The 26,515-nt window shown below is 41.4% G+C and overlaps 1 protein-coding gene across 6 annotated transcripts in view; it reads left to right on the top strand.

Annotated features, from left to right (window-relative positions):
• Positions 1 to 22,691, top strand: part of cabin1 (calcineurin binding protein 1) — a 71,053-nt gene extending 48,362 nt beyond the window's left edge. For 4 of the 6 annotated variants that reach the window (XM_080433936.1, XM_080433935.1, XM_080433934.1 and 1 more), the window contains 4 exons: positions 10,172 to 10,436; positions 18,358 to 18,519; positions 19,777 to 19,979; positions 21,295 to 22,691. In XM_080433936.1, the coding sequence (XP_080290062.1) occupies positions 10,172 to 10,436; positions 18,358 to 18,519; positions 19,777 to 19,979; positions 21,295 to 21,465 (801 nt within the window). In that variant the 3' untranslated portion in view covers positions 21,466 to 22,691. The remainder of the gene's footprint in view (positions 1 to 10,171; positions 10,437 to 18,357; positions 18,520 to 19,776; positions 19,980 to 21,294) is intronic. The other 2 variants (XM_080433937.1, XM_080433933.1) reach the window with 1 other exon arrangement.
• The last annotated feature ends 3,824 nt before the right edge of the window (positions 22,692 to 26,515 follow it).

Below are 26,515 nucleotides of genomic sequence, written 5' to 3'. Positions count from 1 at the left end.
TGTTTACCTTTTATTTTAAAACAATTTCTAATGGTGAAAAAAGCCAATCTACGAGCTATAATTATTAAAAATTAAGAAATACTATATATTTTAAATAGTGAAAAATACAGAAAATAGGGGAAAATACATAAAATCTCTAATCTGTGATTCTAATGTGATTAATGTGACCCCTAGTGAAGTCCAGGGCTGAATGTGACAAATATTGAGACAAATAGGCTATAACCCAATACATAATTTTATGAAATAAATGGGTTATATTTTACAGATACAGTAGTTACACTATTCTTGTACTATATTACAATTACATCATCCTTAACCTTCAAGTTAAATTCATTATTTCCGTGGACTTAAAAAAATCTTCGTTTTATTTGATGGCCTTCTTTTTGATTGGCCTTTATTACAGGCCCTACCAGCCTGTAGGGGGAGGTAGAGAGTCACATTATAATACCAGCCTGTAGGGGGAGGTAGAGAGTAACATATTATAATACCAGCCTGTAAGGGGAGGTAGAGAGTAAAATTATAATACCAGCCTGTAGGGGGAGGTAGAGAGTAACATTATAATACCAGCCTGTAAGGGGAGGTAGAGTGTAACATTATAATACCAGCCTGTAGGGGGAGGTAGAGAGTCACATTATAATACCAGCCTGTAGGGGGAGGTAGAGAGTAACATATTATAATACCAGCCTGTAGGGGGAGGTAGAGAGTAACATAGTATAATACCAGTCTGTAGGGGGAGGTAGAGAGTAACATATTATAATACCAGCCTGTAGAGGGAGGTAGAGAGTAACATATTATAATACCAGCCTGTAGGGGGAGATAGAGAGTAACATATTATAATACCAGCCTGTAGGGGGAGGTAGAGAGTAACATAGTATAATACCAGTCTGTAGGGGGAGGTAGAGAGTAACATATTATAATACCAGCCTGTAGAGGGAGGTAGAGAGTAACATATTATAATACCAGCCTGTAGGGGGAGGTAGAGAGTAACATATTATAATACCAGCCTGTAGGGGGAGGTAGAGAGTAACATATTATAATACCAGCCTGTAGGGGGAGGTAGAGAGTAACATATTATAATACCAGCCTGTAGGGGGAGGTAGAGAGTAACATATTATAATACCAGCCTGTAGGGGGAGGTAGAGAGTAACATATTATAATACCAGCCTGTAGGGGGAGGTAGAGAGTAACATAGTATAATACCAGTCTGTAGGGGGAGGTAGAGAGTAACATATTATAATACCAGCCTGTAGGGGGAGGTAGAGAGTAACATAGTATAATACCAGTCTGTAGGGGGAGGTAGAGAGTAACATATTATAATACCAGCCTGTAGAGGGAGGTAGAGAGTAACATATTATAATACCAGCCTGTAGGGGGAGGTAGAGAGTAACATATTATAATACCAGCCTGTAGGGGGAGGTAGAGAGTAACATATTATAATACCAGCCTGTAGGGGGAGGTAGAGAGTAACATAGTATAATACCAGTCTGTAGGGGGAGGTAGAGAGTAACATATTATAATACCAGCCTGTAGAGGGAGGTAGAGAGTAACATATTATAATACCAGCCTGTAGGGGGAGGTAGAGAGTAACATATTATAATACCAGCCTGTAGGGGGAGGTAGAGAGTAACATATTATAATACCAGCCTGTAGGGGGAGGTAGAGAGTAACATAGTATAATACCAGTCTGTAGGGGGAGGTAGAGAGTAACATATTATAATACCAGCCTTTATTATTTATTAAAAAAAAATCTCACTCTTAGAAATTTCTGAAAGTTGGCAGCCCTGTCCCTGTCTTATTCTAGGACAGGGGTAAATTATAGTGATGGGCATATCGATACTTGTATAAAATATTAAAAAAAAAAAAGATACTTTTTCATGTACTTCCGGTTTATGGCCATTTCCGGTTCCGTTTGGTACTTCCGTTTCCGGTTTATCTCAATTTCCGGTTCCGGTATGGCAATTTCCGGTCCCATTTCCGGTTTGATTCTGTTTCCGGTTCCGGTATCGGTATCGGAAAATCGCCCCCAAAAATATCGGTATCGAATTGAAGAAATGTGGTATCGGCCCATCACTATAAACCGATGCAAGGTTCGGGGGTTTCCCCTTTCACAACGTCCCCCCCCCCCCGTCTGACAATGATTTTCAGGCACCCCCCCCATCTAAAAATCCTTTTCAGTCTTGGGATTTTTTCTGGCTTTAATCCAACAAGACAACGCACACGAGCCCTTACTGAGGCACACAAACTGATTTAGCTCTGTTCATAAACTATTTACTTAGGAATTATGTTCAATATGAGCAGGTGGCCAAAAAAATCACTCGTAATATGGGGTTGTGGTATAAAAAGGTTTGAGAACCCCTGTTCTTTTCAGTTTCTCTTCCATGAGTCGAGTGTTGTCATTGGGTGCAGTTTCATTTGAATTCTGGTACTGTAAGCATAATTATGTTTGATTTTAGTCCCACTAGAATGTTTTCAGATTCTGGATTTTATTTTGGGTAATGACAGGCCTATGTTACCTATGTTTTATGTCTGATATGGCCAATAATGTAATTTGGAAGGTCCAAATTGAGCCAAAGCCGGTTAATCATCTCTTTGGGGCAGCCTACTGATCGTTTCATGTAAGTCTGCCCATTTTACAGACAGACAGACAGTGCCCTGCCACACATGCACGGGCAGGGCAACAATGGCTCAGACATTTAACTCATAGTTAAATGTAACTATGGCTTGTCCAAGGTCCCTGATTTTCTTTTGATTACTGAAACTAGTTTAAGAGTTCCGGCGGTGTTAAGGGATCAAATCAACAGACCAATGAGTATACCGGGTGGGTGTTATTAGCTCTTGGTTTAGGCTTTCTCACACAAGGTTGTAATGCTAAAATGGAGAAGATTTGGTTAGATCTGCCCTTGATTACCCCAGATACTCACAATGGTTTATTCAACTGACTGGAGATTTCTCCCAAAGCCCAGGCTTTGCATCCACGCAGCAAAGCTGTAGGAGGAGCCGCTCACAGTATGTTGATGCTCTTGGCAATAACAGACGAAGCAAACTGAACTGCAAGTTGGGCTTATAACTGCTTCTTTAATATTGGGGGATAGCATCTTATCAATCAAAGCTTATTATGAGAATGTGAACAATTGCAACAGCAGTCAGTTTTAAGAAAGCCCCTTCATTTCAGCAGCCATAGCTTCACTGGTTGATTCAGTGTTGGTTTCCATTACCTAGACTATGGATTCAGATGGGATTAGGAAAGTAACATCCAGGAAAAGCCTCACTAATGCACTCCGAACTGAGTGTCAGCGTTGTCCCTGGCAGTCTAGATGGTAGTTTTAGATTACTCGATGACTCGTGAACAAAATATATTTAATTACACAATACATTACACACAGAGCTGACAACTATTTGGAGACTGTCTGCATCTTTGTTTAGAGTCGTATCTGAGGGGTTTGTCTACTTTGTGGAGTGGTCCCCTCTTCCATTCCACAGTTTGCCTTATTTGGGTGGTGTTGGCAATGGTGGCCCAGAGGCCCATTGGTAATAGAAGTTCAGCAGACTTACTAACAGACATGAGTCTTCTTCAAATAGTATTATTAAACAATTGTTAATGTTGGTTTTAACTTTCTTTTAATGCCATACGGGTGGGGTATACCATATATAGGATAACCCAATACATGCCAGAAAGAAACAAACATGAACTATAACACTACCACTACTGTCCTCCTGTGCTGAACTTTGTTTAGCAGTGAAGAGTTATGTGCCAACTCTGTTGGACACAGCTCAGCTGTGGAGCTCTGAATTATCTTATGCATGGATATCCTGCTATTATTAGCTCCGCTCGTTGCCGGGCTCTGAGGGTGCCGATGTTGTTCGGTCCATCCCTCTGTTCATCACTTTGGTCCCAAACAACATACTATGTCAAAGACTACTTGCTGTGTAATGTGCACCTTCATGCTTCTACATGGAGAATGACCTCTACAGGTTGTGACGCCCCCATGGCCTTTCCTCTAGTACCTTCCTTAGGCCAAATTGTGTACTTGCACATAACATATCTCAAAATGGAATGGCCAGATTGCAGGATGAATACTTGGTTTGGTAACACCATAAACTTTCCTGTAGTGCCACCCTTAAGCCAAACTTTCCAGTCGGGTGTAATTAGCATCACAACGTCTAGGGCTTGCTAACAGGACTTTTAGAGTTAGGGGCCTATCTTCCACCCGGCAATTCTGACCGCAGCAGCATGGCCACTGCGTTTGGACACCTCATTTGCAAGTGATGTTGCAGTAAGCAGAGTGCTTTTGTTTTCCCTGTGTCTACTGACATCATTATATCACATTATTAATGCTGCTCCCATTGATGGGTGAATTACATTTTCCTCAGCAGAAAATTGTTTGGGTCTCCTTCAACTTTCTAAATCCGTCATTTAAATAATGCGCTATGATGAAGATGCAGCAAATTCTTAAAGGGAATGGGAGACTACATTCTAATTAATGTTTTGCCAAAACACACCCATGACTGAGTCTAAATAGAACCCCTTTGCGCCGTGCGCCTCACTTTGTGCCCAGATAACGCACCGTTTAACTGATCAAATGGGAGGGAACACATATCTAAATTCCACACATATCAGTGTGTACATTAGTCCATGTATATCTTGAGAACAAGCCACCGTCACATTAGGCATCAGCATTGTTCATGCCCCAAGTAAGGGCAGTGTAAACAATAAGATAAAAAATCATTAAATAGTCGTGACACAAATGACAGTTATGAGAGTATTGGCCAATGGCCTGTACTGACGTCATAGTATATAGTGCCTGCTGACAATGGGTGCTGGTGTTACCAATGCTACTAATTAGGCTCTGTTCTGTTTGGTGTAGCACAGCCTTTCCCGCACAATAGCAGCATCCTGACCATCCCTCTGTTTGACCTTAATGGAACACAACCTTAATTAGTATCATTGGTAACACATGCACAGGATGTAACATTGCCCAACTATTTATACCAATATGGCTGTCATGAAAAATGTCTACTCCTCATTCTGTCCTTTAAACCATAAAGGACTCTCACTTCCAACCCCTCTTTATGGGGTACATTTGTGTAAAGACATCTCACATCCATGGTGTCGTAATTATCTGTGACTCACTCTGCCTCGTCTCCACTGACTGGACTTTAACTTATTAAAAAAAATCTGATTCATCCTTCAAATAGATGGGTAATCTTCTTAATACTACTGAGTTCATTTGAAATTCAATGAACTGTTAGATTGGTTCAGTCAGTGGCACCATACCAGGCTACCAGCCCCAATATGCTCTGTGCATAATTATAGTCCCAGTTCCCCAAAGGTAGCCCCTGTTTCCTGTTCCGGTTAATTTTCCCATACTGTAGCTTTGTTTGATTGGCTCCTTCATACAGTATGTGTTTCTGGTTCAAATCTGCTGCCAAGCCATTCAAATGATGCTATGGAAATATGAACTGGAACAGGAAATGGGTATGCCACCTAGGGATGGGACGATAATAGTCATTATCGTTTATCGTGATTAAAAACCGCTCGCAATAATCGCATCGCAGAGATTTAAATTTATCGTGAAATTGTCCTCCGTCATACACTGGGATGAATTAGCTTTTGTTGAGGTGAAAATTCAGTACCACTTAAACCCTCTAGACTTGATCAAACAGACCTGTAAAGAGCGCATTTGGTACGCTCTATTTCAATCTACACAAATCGATTCGCCAAAAATGGCATGGTGGAATTCACACATTTCAACGACCTGCCATTCTCTTTATTGAACGTAGGTCACTGAATTGAGTACTTCATTAGTATTCAAATTACGGGTCATAGCACAGCAAAATCTTGAATCTTCAATACAGTTTGTGTCTTCAATGCCAAGTTAATACTATTCTGTAATAGATACAGGAATGCTTGCTGTTAACACTGCTATTATATCTGATAAGCCTAACCAGCATTTATTTATAACAATCCCTGCACTTCTATGATAATAAAGAAAAATGAAAATGCATCGAAAAGCAGCTCTGAAGTGGTTGAGTTACTAGGGTGATTAACATTAGAAACAGTAGAAAATCAGTACAAAGCATATTGTAAGTGTACTCAGTGTTACTGTGAAACTGGGCCTGAGTGGGCCCGGCCGAGTTTGTGAGGGGCAGAAACGCGCATTTTTTTTTTACATTAATTAATTATACGCGCGTGCGCGCCGTGCGTGTGGGAGGAACTAGGGGGGAATAGTTATAGTATACCCTCCAAAAAAATCTAGAACACACCACTGGACTTTGGTACTCTACGCCAGTGGTTCTCAAACCTTTTCATGTCAAGGAGCCCCAAAATGATATGTATTCGGACCCCCTTCTCAAAATATTTTGTTCCAGGGACCCCCAGTAGCAAAGGTTTGAGTTACAAATGTTCGCTTTAAAAATATATATTCAAAGATTTGCAGATTTTTCAGAAATGGCAGATCTTGCCGCGCTTTGAGCTTGAATATCTGCTATTGTTGAATAGGCCAAGTATAAAAGGTTAAAGTGGTTAAAATTATTGTGATGCTATATTAACTCACTGAGTGCCAGAATTATTTCTGGCTATGTTGTCCCAGTGCCAGAGATTTTTTCAAAGTAAAAAAAAAGTGCTTAGGAAGCGAGATAGTCTTTTTCAGTTATAAGTTAAACAAGGAATGGATGGAGCTGCAAATCTTCAGATAATGATATCTTGGGTTCTGAACATTTTTTTCAAAAAAAAAAAGTTTAATTTTATTTTTTCAAAAACACGTGAAACACGTGATTGGCACGTTGCACCATAGCGGTAAAACACATGAAACACGTGAATAGCACTCAATGACCCTGGGGGTCCCCGGACCTCACTTTGAGAACCAATGCTCTACGCTTCAAATGCTTATCGGCATGAGTTTCTCTAGCAGGCCCCGCTACTCCTCTGGGCCGTCTTATACAACTTCCTTCAGATATGTGATATATATTTTTGGTATACTTGCTATGCATCCCATGTCTATAATGCATTGTAAATATACTTATGAGGCATTATAATCTGTTTATAACACTGTATAAATATAATTAAAATGACTCATAAATAATCATAATGCTTAATAACAATAATCGTTACTTATGTGACACATATATCATTATATAATCATGTATTATAACTATGAGAATTATAATGAAGAATTATTTTATGAAAAACTATGATCCTGGCCAAAAGAAAAGGTCTGTGAGTGACCAGTAATGATACTTCACCTTTATAAGTCATTATAAAAGGGTTTACAATGTGTTATGATTGCATTATGAGTACTTATTAGTGCTTAGAACTGTAATTATACAGTGTTACTGTATAAGCCGACCACAATGCATTTATACTTGACCTTTTATAAGTCATTATAAAATGCTTCATAATGTGTCATATTGTTACAAAGCATTATGAGTATAGTTCTTATAACTAAACAGCATTATAAGTAGATTATAATGCATTGTATGTTTATAAAACATTATTGTCTTGGGATGCATCGCATAGTGTTACCATATTCTTTTTATGATGCCAGGTGCATGAATGGGACTTTGGACTTGAGTTTTTAGTGTTAAGAGCGTGTGAAGCTAGCTAGCACATTCCAGGTGCATCTGCATACTGAATAGGGACTTTATTGCCGGATGTAATTGGGTCACTGCCATTGTGACAGATTATTATATACAGATTATAATTAATCCTATTCATGTGGTCATATTTGCTTTCCGTTATGGTCCATGTTATACTTATACTTTAGATTATATAATTCTACATAATGAGGTTTTAGATGTTTATGAAGTCCATCTAATGGCTACTTGTGTCTGTTTGTGCATCAGGTGCTTTTATGAGATGAGCTATGTGAGTGACTCATCCAGGGGTCTTGGAGTGCAAAGAAAATGAAAAAGTACCTGTCTGCGCGCCCCTGTGTTCTAAACTCAATAAACAACTTCATTCTTTCAACTTCAAGCCCCCACAACTGTAGAGCCTTCAGTAGGCCTGCTGTCTGTAGTTCTTAGCCACAGAATCAGCGGTGGTGTTGTGCTACGCTGGGTTCCCTTTCATTTATTCATGTTGTTTTTGCTAGATCTGCAAGGCATGACGATTAATAAACGTGAATGTAGCCTATGTGGCAAAGAGCGTCGTCTTTCACCTGCTCTCCTGTCCTCTGAAGCCTGATTTATGCTTCGGCGACAAAGCGGTGTGTGATGTCGTTAAAAGAATGTGACACGTCAACACTTTTTCAGGCGAAAATACATTTTTGTGAGCGACACATCTGGAGTCGCGTCTAAACCACACTGTAGTGTCACCCACTGAATTGGCAGGCTTAGCCCTGTTGGAATATTGAGCTCTTCTTATGGACGAATGTAGAGATTTAACATCACAAAGGAGCTCTTGTCATCAGTCTTGTTTAGGGAGGCAATTTAATTAAAATGTTAGGTCAGCCTGCCTTTCCTATTGTGTTTGAAAGATGACCATAGCCTCGGATGACATCCATAGCTGCGATAAGCTGATTTAAAGCCCCATCTCAGTAATTGCAGAGAACCACCATTGTTTGATACTCTGTTGGGGTAGGCTGCCAGCAGCCCACTTTTATCGCACGGTGAACACCTGAGGAACCCGCAGCGTGACTGCATGATATCTACTGCTATGTTTTCAGGTATAGTGTTTCCTGGGGCACTGGCTTGCATTTGTCTATTGTATGTTTAATTAATGACAATGTGAATCACCAAGGGTAGTGTTAGAACTCTTGTGTGTGTGTATACTTTTATGTGCATGATGGTGCCTGTGTATAGTTGAGGAGATCAATTGTCGCCTTAGGATTTTTGGGGGCAGCTGTGTTTTTTTTTTAACGCAAGTAGGTCTTCCATGTGATTTGTCGGCAGCTTTGTGATACAAGCTCTGACTCAGAGCATAACTGAATAAAAGTAGCCAGAAGACCGTGTTACTGGTAAATTACGTGGTGGTAGACAAAACTGTCGCACACTTTGATGGTCAATTCTGATGTTTTGGGCATGAATCCGGTGTGCAAGAATCCATATTGGATATTGTCACGTGCTCTGGACAGTGATTGGATTAGTCTGCATATGATCGCTGTCAGGCAGAAACCTTGTATGTCCACTTTAATCTTTTTATGTTTTATTGCCCTATTTTATGCCCTAGTTTACTGTATGACGGTGTCGCTCAAAAATAGTGAGAATAGCTGATCTACAATCTTTTTTTGAAGAATAGTGAAATATTCTGAAAAGTGTTGCCTATCATTACATACCCAAGTTAGTGACGCCAGGTTGAGAGTGGTTAACTCTTTGTGGGTTTTATAAATATTTAACCAATGAAAATGATTTTCTTTTTAAAGCTTGCGACCAAATAACTACATTGGATCCATTGGAACCCTGGTTCTTTTTTCCACTTCCTGAAAAGTAACATTGTCAAGTGGAAACCAAAACCAACTATATAACTTTCATTGCCATGATTGTGTTTTGGGATATGCTATGGTCCACCAGGTGCTGGAATAAATTTTCCCCTAATTTATATAGTTTCATCTTGTATACATTTGTCCAGTTTTGATGCATCTAACAGAAGATGGCATGTTTTCCAGTTCAATGTCGATGCCGTTTAGAGGGTAAAACTGTGGAGAGAAAGTGTATTCATTGCCTTTAACTGCTCCTCTGCGTTGCCATGACAGCGACCGTGGGAGCAAGGCGGCTGTTGTCATAGGTTGTTTGTGTGTTTATGAGTGGTCCTCAAAAGACACCCAAGAAAGTAGCAGCATTCCCTGGAGTTGTCATCATCAAAACCAGCCCACTGAGACACAGGGTCCAGAGCACACAAAGTAACCGTCTGATCCCCCAGGGAAGTCCTCGCAACATTGTATAAGATATCCTAGCCTCCCAGTGTGGACAGCATTGCATAATAGGTGTTGTTCAGTATTGTTCTGAAAAAGTGCAGCGGTATCGACTGTGACTCATCCCGTTTCCATGGCTCTGAATCCTGCACAATTATGACTCTGCCTCCAGGGAAGAGGATGTGCAGTTCTCAGCATTGTACCTGTACAGGGGGTGGTTGGGGGGGCGGGGGGGGGGGGGCGGGGGTGTCTATCGGTACTGCAGATGGATAACCAAGGTCAGTCTCTCACTTCATTACCACTGCTACTTCCTCTGTCCGCAGTCTGCCGGCGATGCCCCGACCACACCTAAGTACGCCAAGGACCACCGTGATATTTTCTTCCCTGCCTCGTTGCCAACGCCAGTCCTGCTCAGCCACGGCTCCTGCCACCCCCTGTCTGCCCAGGACAGCCAGCCTGCCAAAGTACCGTACGAACCCCCTGGCAAGGTGCCCAAACCTTTGGCCTCCTCTGTCTTCCACGAGCAGCCACAGCACAGAAGAATAGCCAGTCACCCTGCTGCAGCCATGGCCTTCCTACCACACACAGGTCAGTAGCCTCCTTTAATCACCTCTCCTCTCGGAGGAGTTGCTCAGTCTACTTTGTCTGCTGTAATGTGTGAGCAGGCTGTTACCACTTTAATGTCACTCTTTACGTTGGAACTCTTGTTTTAGAAAGCAAATACTATCTTTGAGTCATAATCTTGAACGTGTGTGTGTGTGTGTGTGTGTGTGTGTGTGTGTGTGTGTGTGTGTGTGTGTGTGTGTGTGCAATGCTCGAGGGTGTCTGTGCAGCTGTGATATATCTCCTGTGCATAGTCATAGTCTGACCAGCAGGGGGCACACTTGGCCTTTCCCAGCTGAATGTTACATAATGTCTGACCTGGTTTATTTTGCCTATTGGGCTTTCTTTGTCTGGCTCCTAATTAAGTAAGAATGATGTCTCGGTAAGATTGTGACCTTTTTTTGTTTAGCATTATGAAATCCCAGAGCTGTTTAAAATAAGTGGCTTATAAACCTATGAATGTTCTGTTGGTGATGATTAATTTGTATTTCACCATCTAGGACCAGCTACTTGAACCTGAGGTCACTGACATTGTAGGTCTGAAATAAGAGATAAAGTGAATCTCCAATATGCATATATGATATAATTACAGCCAAGATAAACTCGTAACTTTGTTTGAAACCAGATCTCATAGCTGTAGCTGTTGGTAGTTCATACAGGCAGCTGTTTTGTGCCTGTTCTCACATGTACTTTCCAGGTTTAGTATTATCCCCTGGAATGTCACAGACAACTTTTTGTCGTGGGTTACATCAAGGCCCCTGACCTTTTTAAAGGAAGCTACAGGAAAGCCATCAATCTCATTAATAGTGCAGTATGTACTTTTACAGGAAGCTACCAGCAATCTCATGATGGTGGTGGAGAGGTCACAAACTCTACAAAGCATTTCAGGAGATTATGACCAAAAATGAAATGTTGTTTATATGACTATTAAGCAAAGAAATAAACAAACAATAACTAAATAATCAAAATAAATATTAGCTGTGTCTGTAATTGTAAAGCAGAAAAGCTTGAATAATAATAATGATAATAAGAAACTTTATTTATAAAGCACCTTTTTAAACAAAGTTACAAAGTGCTTAACAACAAACAAAAATAAACAATTACAGCAACAAAGACAACACAGAATGAGAATATATGCATACATTTCTGCTGTTAGGGGGCTAAAAGGCTTTTTTTTTAAATAAAAATTGGTTTTTGAAAAATGATTATGGAGCTAGCAAACCTGAGGTCCAATGGGAGGCTGTTCCAGAGTCTAGGAGGGGCCCTGATGGCAAAGGCCCGGTCACCCGCCTAGACTTAGGAACATCTAGTAGAGCCGAATCAGAGGACCTCAGGCGACGGACAGGCACATGGGGTTCCAGCAGCTCTGCTATTGAGGTGCCAGAACTTTTAAATTTTGAGCTCTAAAAGTTAACAATAAAATCTTTAAATCAATTCTAAAGGCTACTGGCAGCCAGTGCAGTGCAGCTAGTACCGGGTTATGTGCTCTGATCTCCTAGTCCCAGCAATGAGTCTGGCAGCCGCATTCTGCACCAGCTGCAGGCGGTGTATGGATCCCTTGCTGAGCATTGAATAGAGGGCGTTACAATAGTCCAGGCGAGATGAAATGAGTGCATTGACAACTTTGTGAAGGTTAGGGGTAGAAAGGACTGGTCTAATTATGTGCTTCTTAGGTGGAAAAAGCATGTACGAACCACAGTTTTTACCTGGGCTGGGCCTCAAGACAGAGTCCAGTAGTACACCCACATTTTTGGCTACTGGTGTGACATTGGCTGACATGGAGTCGAGACAGTCGACTCCTGAAGACGTGTGTGTGTGTGTCTGTGTGCACTGTTTGAACTATGGAAAGCTTGACGACATGTGCGTACCTGCCAACACTCCCTTTCTCCCGCTCTGCTTCCGATTAGTAATTTCTCCTGTTATTCTTCCGATTAGTGATGAGCGACACTCTCTCAGTGAATGCTATTGTTATTGTATTATTAAGGCACCAACCTGTTCATCGGGAGCAGCTAAGGGTTCAGGGTTCCAAACTTCCAACGGTCATGAAATTCCTGGAAATATTTAGAAATTCGAAAACCTGTTTTCCAGTGTTCTGGAAAGATATTTGGCTATGCATTGTTTTGGGCTATTGATTTTGTTAATCAAAAACATGTTCAAAACATTACATGAAAGATATATAACATAATAAAGCAGTTTTGCGCCGAACGGGCTGCGTGATTGCAGCCTAATGTAAACCGCACTTCACATGACCTGCAAGCTCACAACGTGCTGCAGCGTGATGTGTTGTAAGCTTGTAGATCTATTCTTTTGTAACGTGACGCCCTCACTCGAGTATGAATCAATCAAGTGACACAACAAATGTTCACCAGTTGGTCCAGTACTATTTCCTGTGTTGCGTCGTCACTCATTCCCTCACACTGAATCAGGAACAGTTCTGACCGAAACCACATCCAATCGTTCAGTAAATGCTGAACAGTAGAGGTGTCTACTGTTAACGTGCAAGAGTGAAAGTGAACGAGTGTCTGTTTCCGTTGTTCATGTCAAGTCAATGGAAGATTAGTTAAAAAATAATAATTATAATATGGTTGAATGCCATAATGAGTCTTGTACTCCAGTGCGCTATGCCCTAGAATAGGTATTTTAGCAAAAATGTGGCATGACATTTGCAATGGAATTCTCTCTACTGCATGTTTTACACACAAAGGTATACCATTCTATAGAGGTAAGAGCACTGGAGCAATTCGGATGTATTTAACTTTTTATTAAGGTGAGAGTACAAAAGGGGACAACATTTTGATGTGAATTACATCTTCGTCAGGTTCTGATGAAAATGAGTTGCTCCAGTGCCTCTTTCTTACCTCTGTTGACCACTGCCCTGCTTCTGTGATGACCAGACCGGCTGCCCAAACGTACCTGGTTGATGCGTGATCATGGAACCCCCCGTTCTTCTAGTATACCATTCTATGTATTATTTTCGCTACACTGCCTGTCTTTGGGAATTGCACACCTGGAAATCAGGTGAAATATTTTAGAAAGGTTTTAGAAATTCATTGGTAAAAACATGTGGGAAGTACAGTATCTTGCTCAAGGACATTTAACCCAGCCGGTCACCTAGCCGGTCATCGAACCGGGAACTTCCGATTCCCAAGTAGCCGCTCTGCGTCCTGAGCCACTGCTGCCCCCAGTGTTTGTTCAGTAAAGGTAGCTCTCCACCGCACCGACGTCGGCGGCGGTAAGTGTTGGAAAGCGTCTGTTGCAGAAAATCTGCTGTTGAATGGGCGGTGGTACACTGTCGCGGCGGGTCGCAAGTCGTAGGGAAGCGTCTTTCGACCGTCGGATAGCAGCGGGCTTGTTGTTGAAAAATACATCAAGCCATAGGCTTTTTCAGCACCATAGTAGCCATCTGTTGTTTAATCACTTCCAATTTTACTTATTGATCCTGTCCTGGATGATATTGGTACCCGACCTGAACATTTATTTTCTGTTCACAAAACAAACGCAGATACGGCGGGTACAAATAGGAGATCTATTGATCAAAAACATTGTGCATTTCTAACCAGTGTGTGGATTTTTGTAGTATATATTGACACTTATTGTTACAAAAAATAGAGCATATATCACAACACCTTTTAATCTGTAGTGCAGGATGTGGGGGCAGGGTTATTGAGGGTAGGCCATTTCACTGCCTAATGCTAGCAGGTATTCCTGTGTGTGGGTGGGTGTCTGTGGGCATGCGTTTATGCGAGGACTAATTGAACAATGAAAAGCTTGAAGACCTGTGTGTGCGTGCATTCGCATGAAACCTACACCGTCTCACAGGCACAGCTTCGTGTCTGTCAGTGCTACGCTGATGTCTACAATCTACTGGTTTCCTTGGTAATCTTTGAGGCCACAGGGTGAGCTGTCATTTGTTACCATACAGTGCATGTTAGACATACACACATTTAACACCTCCTTAACGCCACGCTGACACATGTGCTTAGAATACAGGGATACTGCCTTTGTACCTGAGGGCAGAAAGATAGCATAGTATAAATTCAGTTTTTATTGTGTGTATCTTTTGTACCGTTAATTTGGTTAGCAAGAACTCACATGAGCTTCTTCAGTCAAAACCAGCTGAGCTCAGGCCAGGTGTGGCTGCTTAACTCATTCAGTGCCACAGGACGTCTAAGACGTCCGACGTCTAAATAGCCCTGGGTGCCACAGGACGTCTTTCTTTTTTTTTTTTTAAAGGTTCAGAACCCAAGATATGATGATTTCAAGATTTGCTGCTCCATTCACTCTTTGTTTAAAGGGATACTTCACTTTCGGGCCGGGGACACATTTAAAAAAAATATTAAAAATAAATGAAAAAAGTTATGGAAAATTCATGGCCCCCTCACACATTAGTAGGACACTCTAATGCGTGGCCATGAATTTTCCATAACTTTTTTCATTTATTTTTAATATTTTTTTTAAATGTGTCCCCGGCCCTAAAGTGAAGTATCCCTTTAACTACTTACTAAAAAAGGCTGTATCTCGGCTCCTAAGCACTTTTTTTTTTACAATGAATTTTGGTTGTGGCACTCAGAGCCAAAATTCCATAAATAAGCATGGCACTGAATGAGTTAAATTAGCCATCACCCATCTTCAATTCTGCACTAAACATTGCATTAACTCATTGACTGCCAGAGTTAAACATCATCTATGGCTGCCCTTGCCAGCGATTCCGAGCGTTTTAACTAACCTTTGAAAAATCATAGATTATTATTCTTCACGACGATCCACCCGCTGATTGCTTTAAAAGACGTAGGGGGGTCTCGTAGAATCTGAGAAAAAGAATTGTGCCGCCGCGATAATCCATTCCATAGTTGTGGGCAGTTGAATATAGCTTGTTTTCGCCAAAAAGCAATGGAAAGCAGAGAAAATTTGATTTTTATAAATCCTATAATACTAAACCAAACCAGCTCCATTTTGTTGTGATCACGTGATCTTTGGCTGTGGTCTTCATCATCATCATGATTCACAGGCTAAGTAGCTAGGTTAGTCGTTTACACGGGAAGTTCACAGACGTAGTAGCTAAATCTGGCTTTGAAGAATTATGCATTTCTATTCTTAAGGCCCTGTTTAGACTAGCCTGGGACCAGACGAATCTGCCAGTGCAAAAAAAAATTGCCCTCTGCGATTTGGGTCTGGCACCGCTCCATTGTGAATCCATTTCCTGCTCCTGAAGTCTGGGGTGACCAGTCAGGGCCCAGTATTCAAATGTGGGAAACTGTAATTGGTAGTTGGTTGTAGGTCTAACCAATTGTGTCGAGAGCCATTGTTTTGATCCCGCCCCCTTGGGGGAAAAAAATCCTCATAGAAGCACCAGACTCATATCCACGCAGTGATATAATCTGGCTATGTGAGGCTATGTTTAGACAGCAGTCAAATCCGATTTATTTCTCATATCTGATATTTTGGACCGACTGTTCACACTGTTATTTGCAAGTGATCAGATCTGTGTGTTCAGACTGATTTAAATGTCAACCCAGAGCCGCCCTGCGCGACCTATCTCCTTTGGTTGCTGTGGTAACAACGTCATGACGTAGGCGCTAGTTGCTTGCTTACGTTTAAGGAACTCAACATAACAGACAAGCGACAACAACAGAAGACACAAAGACAAGTACATGCATGAAAACGCTGGAAAATATCTCAACTCGCCATTTCTTCCGTCAAAATAATATAATATAAATAATACCGCTATTGTTTTGTTTTCATTACGATTACTCTTCGCACGTAGATAAAAAATCAATTATTGTGCTCAATGACGTCAGTGGCGCTTGGGTCGCGCTGCAAGTGACGTTTTGGACAGTTAGATATGCGACTTCGCTGGTTAGAGCAGGTTAGAGCGTTCAGACTGAGACTCATCTTTAGGAATCAGATTTGCATTTGAAACCACCTCTGAATGTGGGTCAAGTCGGATTTGTAAATATCGGGATTCCATGTGACTTTTTTCTGTTCAGACTTCATAAAACAAATTGGATTCCAATCTGGATATGGCATAAATCTGATTTAGGCTGGTTTTGGCAGCCAGTCTAAACAGGGCCTTAGTTGCAATGAGATTGAGCGAACAGTTAAGTGTTGTTTCTCTATATGTTTGTTTGGGAAATGTCTAGCACACAGCCATCTGGACTGGCTGAGTAAACGGGCACTAGTCTCTGTCAGGAAGTTGCTCTTCCTGGTAGCCGGGAACTACTTTCTTGTAGAAGTTCTTGTAGTGAATTATTAAGAACTGTTTTAATTGGGACGTGGCTATGATTTTGATGTTGCCATATCTGTAACCGTTTTAGAAAAGCAATAAGCCACACAAAGGTCTCAGTTTACCTCTATTTTATAATGGCTGAGAGGCTCACTACGCCCGTCAGCCATTATAAAATACTCTGTAAACTGTGACTTCTAGTGGCTTATTGCTTTAATATACTACTCTCTCAGCAGGAGAGCTCACAGGCAGTTAGAAGTGTACAAATGGAACCAAATGGACCTGTTAGGGTCCATTTGGTTCCATTTGTACACTCTCTGAGTTACAGACCCATCCTTAACTATCTATCTTTTACCTGGGGACCCCCTGGAACTCCCTCAAGGACCCCTGGGGGTCCCCGAACCCCACTTTGACAACAACTGCTCTATGGACCTTCACCCGGAAGGACGGTGTCCCCTAGCAGTGTATGCACTGGGTCAGCAAGTTTCATTGAAATAAATGGGCAGCCATGCTTGGATACCGTATCCAATTCTTTTACACCTACCCCCATGGGTGGGAAACAGAAAGTCAGGGTGAAATATGATGAATAATGGCCAGTTGTTAGTGCAGTATAATAGTAGCATGAACCCCAGGGTCGTCATTTGGGTTCCATGGGGATGGAATTTGCCACCCCTAGCGTTCACATTTAACCTCATAATAGTCATGGGATGCAACCTAACCTAGCTCTGGTCTGTTTGACAACGTAATTAACAGCATACTCTATCCTCGAGGCATTGCAAAAAGGGAATAATGTTTCTGTCCCAGCTAGAGATTCTCTGTATAAAATGAACTGCATTGATGGCACATTTTTGCATGTGGGCGGGGCACATTTATGTATGTGTTTGCATGTATACTGTACCAGTGTCATTTCGAACACTGCATCCATCCATTTCTACATGTGACATATGCCGTACATGCTGTAGATTTAACCTTGTTCTAATATGATTTGTGAAATTCAGAATTATGCAACAATTTCATTGCAAATCGCAAATCCCAGCACAAGCTTTTTATGGACGCTTAGTTTTGTGTGTTTACTCTTGTGTACTTAGTTCGTATTGGATGAACTGATGGGGTGGGTGTGTGTGTGTGTGGGTGTGGGTCTGTGTGGGTGGGTGGGTGGGTGTGTGTGTAAGCGTGCGCCTGTGCCGCCTTGTGCGTATGTGACTGTCAGTCAGTATATTCTACAGTAACCTGTTGTACTGTATGTGCATTGCACAACATGGACTCTTAGAAAGTGAGGATATCTTGTGGTATTACTCGAACCAGGTTTAAAGTTACTATTTATATGTAATCTCCCCCTGTCAATGTCATATTGGGAATACAAAAAGATATATTTTTTTATAAACACAGTTATAGACACGTGTTGTCTAACCATTAATTCATTAGCATACATCCCTCTTTTTTTTTTTGCCACCCCCTAGTTTCTTTATGAAATGACGCCTCTGATGAAACCTGAGTTCTAGTTCTTGATTAGAACTTCTAGTTATTAGTTGTAAATCGGTGTCATGCACCGAATGTAGCCGAGCTCACAACACATCACAGCATGTGTTGTATATGTCCTTGTAGATCTGCGATTTTTGTTATAAATCTGTATAAATCATGCTTAAAACCTCTGGTTGTTGTGACCTTGTGATGTATCTACAGAAGAGCGAGAGGAACCCCCAGAAGGCTTGTCGTACCGCCAGCAAGAGTCTCACCTTTGCCAACAAATGAAGATGGCCACTGTATCTCCTGGGCAAGACGCTGCAGGGGCTGGCTGGTACCAGGAGGAACCCGCCACATGTAGTGCCACACAGTCTTGCAGTGGTAAGAAGCCCTGGATTACTATATTTTTATATTATATTTGTATTATCTCTCCGCCAGGCCAGGAACAGAGATTGTTTTTACGTGTGTGTGTGTCTGTCTGTCTGTCTGTCTGTCTGTCTGTCTGTCTGTCTGTCTGTCTGTCTGTCTGTCTGTCTGTCTGTCTGTCTGTCTGTCTGTCTGTCTGTCTGTCTGTCTGTTTGTCTGTCTGTCTGTCTGTCTTTTTCTTTCCATTTCCTTCCTTCTATCTTTCCTTCTTCCCTTCCTTCCAGAGCTAATATCGGACACCACTTAATGGATTGGCCTCATGGTTGATATTACATATTGATTGGATATATTTTGTCTTCCAAAGTTTGTGGGAGGGGCCTGTTTGACAAAAGAAAATCTCAGAAATCATGAATGCATTGACCCTAAGGTTGAATTACATATTGACGGGCCTTTACTACACAACACAGAGCTAAAGGCGATTTTACCTAGAACCACAGCGGTGCCACAACTGTGGCAAAATGTCACCGCTTGTTACAGAAAGCTTTTTTTTTTTAACCATCCTAGGCCTGGTTGAAATATGTGCTCTGTGGAGTGCCCCTTTCCAAGTTTATTTTATTTTAAAAAATGTACATTTGAATGTTAAAATGCTGTATTTCTGTGGACACATCTACAGTTTATTAAAAGACTGGATTTGGGATTTGGTTTTGCTTCACTGTCACAGCAGTGCTGGTGTAACTAAAATATTAGCTGGAATACATTTGGTTAGTACAATTTGATTATCAAGAAGCTCCACTTTGCTGGTTGTTAACCAGTCAATGACCAGCTGGTTATGGCAAATTGAGCTGAAATATCAACCCATTCTTTCAGCACAGACAGGATTACTTGCCTGTATTTTCTATCTTTTTTTCACAGACAAGGCCATCTTTTATTTTATAAACCGTGATCAAACATGAAGCAGTTTGATTGCGTGGGTTTCCTGTTGAGCCAGGAGTCCAGTCTGTTCCTATTCACCATTCATTCATTTGCCAGAGAAGCTTGCAGCATTTTCACTACATCAGGTGGTCTAGACTAGATGAATAATATCCCATCATTAGTGCCATCATTTTGGTACTTTTTCCTGATTTTCATTAGTCTTTAATGAGAGGCCCTTTGTGCCTCCATGGAATAAGGCAGGTGGTGTGTCTCATAAATGTGCCAGTTTGATTTTGATTTTGCATCAAATAAACGTGCAACCTCCAGCACTAGGTTCAGTTCTTCTTCTCTCTCAATCAGACCAGCAGCAGTATGCCAGTGGTGAGCTGTCTAAACTTCCAGATCCCAGTCGAATCCGTTCACGGATCCCTCCCAACATGCCAAAGCTTTTCATCCCTTCCACGGTGACCAAGTTCCCCCCGGAGATCACAGTAACACCGCCCACACCCACGTTACTCTCACCCAAAGGCAGCATCTCAGAAGAAACCAAGCAGAGGCTCAAGGTACTGTGTGTGTGTGTGTGTGTGTGTGTGTGTGTGTGTGTGTGTGTGTGTGTGTGTGTGTGTGTGTGTGTGTGTGTGTGTGTGTGTGTGTGTGTGTGTGTGTGTGTGTGTGTGTGTGTGTGTGTGTGTGTGTGTGTGTGTGTGTGTGTGTGTGTGTGTGTGTGCGTGCGTGCGTGCGTGCTTATAAGGGCCAAATGTCCCCACAAGTATAGTAGAAATAAATTGACATTGTGAGAACCATTTCCTAGTCCTCACTGGAGAAATGGTTGTTTTATGGTTCAACAAGATTTGTGGAGTTAGGAAAGGATTTAGGTTGGGGTTAGGATTAGACATTAGGAGTCGGATTTTAGAGTTTGGCCTGATTTACACTTGGTTACGCACCGGTGTCACAAGCCGAATACAGCCGATCTACAACCTCTAACTTGTAGATCTGCTATTTTTGGCTGTAGGGTTAAGGTCCGTACACTTAATTCGCATTCATTTAAACTGCTGTTAGTGTTATGGGTACATGCACACTGAGCGTGATAATAACGAGGCAATTCAAGCGAGTCATACGACGTAATTATTTCATCAACCTGTGTGAATGAGGCGCCACCAAAGTAAAAGTTTGATTCGAAATAATTGTGTTGCTTTTTGGTATCGTTTATTCACATCGCTCCTGGTGTGTAATGGTCTTTAGGGTTCAAAACAAAATCTAAAATAGTTTTTTTTTTTTTTTTTTTTTTCTAAATTTTTTATCCCGCGATTTTTGTAACCCATTTTTTTCACCCGGTGCCAATTTCCTAAGTGATCCTGGGCGCTACACCAGCCCTACACCAGCACTACACCAGTCCCCCACAGTAGGGAGGCCAGGGCCGAGCTCATGCTTCCTTCAGGCATGAGAGCCAACTGACCTTCTTGTCACCTGACAGGGGGGAGTTTCCCTGGTTGGACGTAGCGCGTGGAAGGAACACGTTATTCCAACCAGTTCCCTTCCCCTCCATCAGGCGCCCCGGCTGTCATGGGGGAGGCAGTATAGCGACCAGGATTACTACATGTTTTTGTGAGGGTATTAACTACCCTAGGAGACACGGGGAGAACATGCAAACTCCACACAGAGTAGGCCCTTTCGCCAACCCCACCTAGGGTATGGGTAACTAAAATAGTTTTCTTAAAATCACCATCCTAAAATGTTGATGTCCGTACAAGTATAGTAATACAAACGTACGTGCGTGTGTGTGTGTGTGTACACAGTATGTTATGTGTGCACTCATGTATGTGCGTAAGTCCAAACATGACCTCTCCATCTGGCCATTGAATATCTAACACTTACCAGTGTCCCTTGCTGTTCCTTCCCGTTCAGAACGTCATCCTGTCCTCCCAGTCGGCGGCCACAGTGAAGAAAGACACACTGAGCCAGCCGGCTCTGGAGGTGCAGGAGACCTCCAGCCAGGAGTCGTCCCTGGAGAGCGAGTCGGATGAGGAGGACGACTACATGGACATCTGAGGCTCTGATTATGCTGTGCCCGTCAAGGCCTCGGATCCTCGGCTTTCCGTGAACTGCAAAAACGGAGCAGAAGTCGGCCCGCCCTTTTGAGCACTACTACGTTGGCCTCACCCAGCCCAACCCTCTGTGCCCTGTCTTGAATTAACAGAACGGTACCTGTCACTGCAGCTTAAGTCTCTAAATGCCATTATTCTCTCTTTTAAGTGTGTATTTACAAATTCTTCTAGGGGGAGAGAAAAAAAGAAACTCCCCATCTGAACAGATGCAGTATTTTCTTTGTCTGTGATGTGACAGGTTTCCTCTTGCTGTGAGGCAGTGTGTATGCAGCTAGTGTCTGTACTTCTGCAGCATGTTTGTAATGTGCTGTTCACATGTATCATATATCGGCTAACTATGCCTTCAATGACAACAGGGAAATCCCACGAAAGGACAATTCAGCGCCTAGATACTGGGTGCTGTTAAGCAAATTTTTGTGGGGGGGGGGGTATCTATGGCAGTCCAGTCATTTTGTTTAAGCAACTTTTCTTACTTTGTTTGCACGCTATTTGTCTCTCTGACCTGCAGCTAAATCCTCGCCCTGAGAAGTCCACATCCCCAAAACTGAGGTGTTTTTGTCTGGACGTTTGCTCGGTGGCATGTTATTAGAATACTACTGCTGCCAACCACTTTGAACATTTTTACAAAGGCATGAGGATTAAAAGGCACTTGGCATTTATTTGTATACTGTATGACATTTCAATGGACACTAAGGTGAAATTAAGTACAATCAGCTTAGTTCAAAGCCAGTAGGCCACACAGCCTCCTCATAACCTGTAGCAGATTGGATATGTTTACACTTTACACATGGGTTGTCTTTTATTTGTCACTTACATTTTTTTTGTACTGTTTTATTTTTTTTCTTGTAATACTAGTCCCTTTTGGTGTTCTTTTGTGTGCATTTGTGTAGCTAAAGAGGAACGGTACTTACTAGGACGAAGTTGTGACACCAGCATCGCACTGAATGATATGGATATGGAGTTGGTTTTAATTATTAGAAATTAGCTTTTGTACATATCTTTATCAAACTTTTTTTTTCCAGCATGACTGCTTTAAATGGTGTCAAGGGTGTTAAGTTAGGCAGCATAGATGTGTGTGTGTGTGTGTGTGTGTGTGTGTGTGTGTGTGTGTGTGTGTGTGTGTGTGTGTGTGTGTGTGTGTGTGTGTGTGAGAGAAAGAGAACACATTAAGAGGTCACTTCAATTCCAGTCAACTCTGGAAACTATTGATAGGTCTAGTTATTACGTAGATTGATTTGATCAATTAGATTTTCTTATTTTTTTGATAATTCCAGAATTAATTGGAATTGAAATGACTATGGAATACCTTCTATATAGATGCCTTTCCAGTGGATCCATTTTGGTAAGTTTGTCAAAATTCTGGACTTACTCAGAGGAAGACAACCGAATGTTTTTTTTTACAGATTGTTTTCTACAAAAAGGACATTTACTGATTGTCGAAAAACAGTTTAAAAAAACTAACAAAATAAGCATGCAAATCAATAGCTGTAAAATGATATTCACCTTTGAGAAAACCTGTTGGGAGTTTGTATTTTTTGGTGTAAGATACCTTTTCTATTCTAGTGCTGAGAGTCTTCTGAGAATGTATAATGGCCAAAGGCTAATTTATGATTTGTCGCACGACAGCGTCACTTTTTTCAATCACTCATTTTTGTCGAGCGAAGCAGTTGTGAGACGAACTATCATTTTAGCCTGAGAGGTTACTGGGTTCAAGGATGTTTTTCTGTTCTACCTCCTCTTAGCTCAGGCTACTAGAGGGGAATTGTTCTATACATTTAGACTGATTGAAGATGTCACAAACCAAAAATATTGAGAGAAACATATCTGTTCTGTGTGATATTTAAAATGCCTTCAAAACAATGCATACAAACTTAACACTGCATGGGGTCTTTTACATATATTTATAATAATGGCTGTAGTGTTAATTGAGAGCTGGGTAAGATGCAAATATTTCAGTATGTATCTGTCTATTTCCACAGTAAATATATTTTTGAACTGTACTTGCAACTCCATTCATACGAGGATGGGAAACGTTTAAGCAACATGCTACGATCTAAATAAAAGAGATAAAATACTGTTACATTGTAGTCATTTTACAAAAATTGCCAGTGCTACTACATATGTTATCATTCAAATTACTTTATTTCTTTAAGAGATAGTTCACCCCCAAAATGACTTTTTTTCCCCATCGATTAGTCATCCCATGGAGACTTGAATTTGTGGACATTCTTTTGTTTTTGTCGCATTCCTAAGCCAATAATTTGATGACCGGCAGCGGTTCCGGTAGGAGACACAAAGAGTCTCCTTTGTATCTCCTACCTAAAAAGCTGCCTACCTGTCCGCTGGTCATCAAATTATTGGCTTAGGAATCAGACAAAAACTAAAAAATATCCATGAATTCATGTCTCCATGGGATGAGTAATTTTTTGTATTCACTTCCCCATCAGAGTGCATATATTGTGACTCTTTAAGAATGTTGATGTATAAACTATGTGGTGCAATGTTGTAATATTATTTCTGCCGTTACCAATACTTAATGGTGTTAATACCATCATGAACAAATAGCCATGACTACATTTTTTTATTATAAGCATTACCTTTCAAGAAATGGCAACCAAAAAAAGTGATTACTAATGTTTTTTCAACGCAGTTTGGGCATTCTAATAAGGCCAAGTTGTCTTCAGAACTATATGTAGGGAAAGAAAGGTGTCACTCCCCCTTCTGTGTATCACTGCTATTTTTCTTCTCTCCTGACAGACCACCCTGCTGACCATTGACATTGTGGTCAATGGGCTTGTACACTGTAGTGCGAAGTCTCCGACACGAGGGAAGTCATTAGTCTTCATTAGCAACTTCCAGAAGTTTCTTATGAAGTGCTGTGAAGTTGTCATTTGCCCCTTTACCAGGCAAGCTAAATTTGAGGTTTGTTTTCTTATCTAGCAGACCAAATGTGTGCTCCCCCACAGCCACTACTTTGAGGATGTGAGATGACTGTCACTCCTGGTCTAAAGAGGGGAGTTCAGAGAGGGATAGTAACAACATAGGTACTTCAAATCTATGCTCTATCCTTAACCCATTTAGACCTGAGGCCAATTCTAAAAACGCCTTCAAAATCCTGACATAAGTTTTCTGAAAAACTTCAAACATTTGTTCAAAAATTAAAAAAAAAAGTATGTTGCTACATACTGTACATGGCAACAACAGGGATTCCCGGATTGAACGGTATAGTTAGTATAGGGGTTCCCGGTCTAAATGGGTTAAATAAGATTCATCGTTTTAACCCACGAGGCAAATCTAATATAATTTAATACAAAAAAACAATATCAACTATGAGTCTTCCTTTTTTTCAGTGTTATGTTGCACATTAGTTAATATGCATTACTTTAGAAACAAATACTATTCTTCTCATTCATCGGTTGAGAATAGACGCCGTACCCACATTTAGCACTTTCTCTCGGAGCACAGCGGTGAAAATGTAAATAAATATTGCGATGGATGTGTTGTCAATACACAGCAATCACTTCTGTCTGATCTGGGAGGACACCATCTCAGGGGGATTCTAGGTCTTCTGTGACATCGGGTTGTTTTCCAGCCGATAGGTGCTAACCTCTCCAAAGTGGCCAATTAAGGCATCAAAAGGGCATGCTGCATGGCTAATGTGAGCGAAAGGTGTGAGATTTCTCGTCAGACCACTCCAGGGGCTCTTTATTGGGCTGCTAGAGAGCCGTCTGAACCCTGTGTATTGGCAGCTGTTAAGCATGGAGCACAAGGGGATCTTTGCACTTAAAGCAAATGGCCAAACACCTGGGGGAGGTAGAGCGCCGGTACCGAAGGTGGGCTGGGCAGTTAGCAGAAACATGGGTTCACCTAGTTAGACCGCAATGGACTGGTAAACAAAAACAGGCCAGTGGAAACATCAGTCATAGAGATCTGGATCTGGATGAATACTGTATATTTATTGAGTACAGAGAACAACTCATACATTGTAAAAAAAAAAAAAAAAAAATCACTGTGGATGTGCTTTCTGTGTGAGGTAAAATGCTTCCATTGGCCCCCATCATTCACTTTTTACTGTCAAATATTAATGAGCGGTGTAATACATATTCAACAGTTAAACTAATTCAAGATGCTAAATTTTTGTCTGTTCATAAACGGGAGGAAATTAGTGAGGGCCTTGGACGGGATACCTCTTGTAAGTTTGCTGTTGTTTTTGTAACTGGCAGTCATTATCAATGTTCTCACTCCCTGATGTGCTATCCAAGTCCAAATCCCCCTGAGGCTAGCGGCGACCCCTCTCATGTGGCTCTGGCTTCTGTTGCCAGCACAGCCACCTACGGAAACAGAAGCCTCCCAGTCGCGACCTGCCACCTCTAGACCCAGTGTGTGTAATGGGAATGACACTGGCACTGTTGAAATGTACACCTTAGCTCTCGACAGTGACACTCACTTTGGGCCGGCATGAGCCTGATAAATAACAGGACTTATCCTCACAATGTCTCAAGATTTTGAGGTTCTCTGTTCATTTAAAAACCCATTAAAATCTGTGTCATTTTACATTTTTGCCTATTCAAAAATAGCAGATATACAAGCACACAGCTCGTCACTTCGTGCCGCGGTGCAAGCTTGTACATCTGCTATAATTGAAAAAGAAATTAAAATCTTGAAAGTGTGAGAATTACTGATTTTGAAGAATCGGTCTCATGTCTTTATGGGTCAAATCAATGTTTCCCAACCTGGGGTCCGGATGGGGGGGCCTGAGGCCTTGTGTGTCTGGAGGTAGTCAAAAATTTCCAAAACATGTTGCACAAAATCATAACTTGCTTTCATCCACTGTCTGCCTGTATGTTCTCAATGTGATAATAGTCCAACTTGTCATACAGAATCTATATTATCCTGTAACTTTTTTAAGCTAACTCTGCCACGTAACCTTATTGTAATAACATGGTTAAAATGTGACCACTTTCAACCTGGCACCCCTATTTTGGGGCGTGTCA

This window comes from Gymnoscopelus braueri (genome assembly GCF_963280865.1).
Source record: "Gymnoscopelus braueri genome assembly, chromosome: 7".
NCBI classification, from domain to species: Eukaryota; Metazoa; Chordata; class Actinopteri; order Myctophiformes; family Myctophidae; genus Gymnoscopelus; species Gymnoscopelus braueri.
This window is presented reverse-complemented; position numbering and strand designations above follow the sequence as displayed.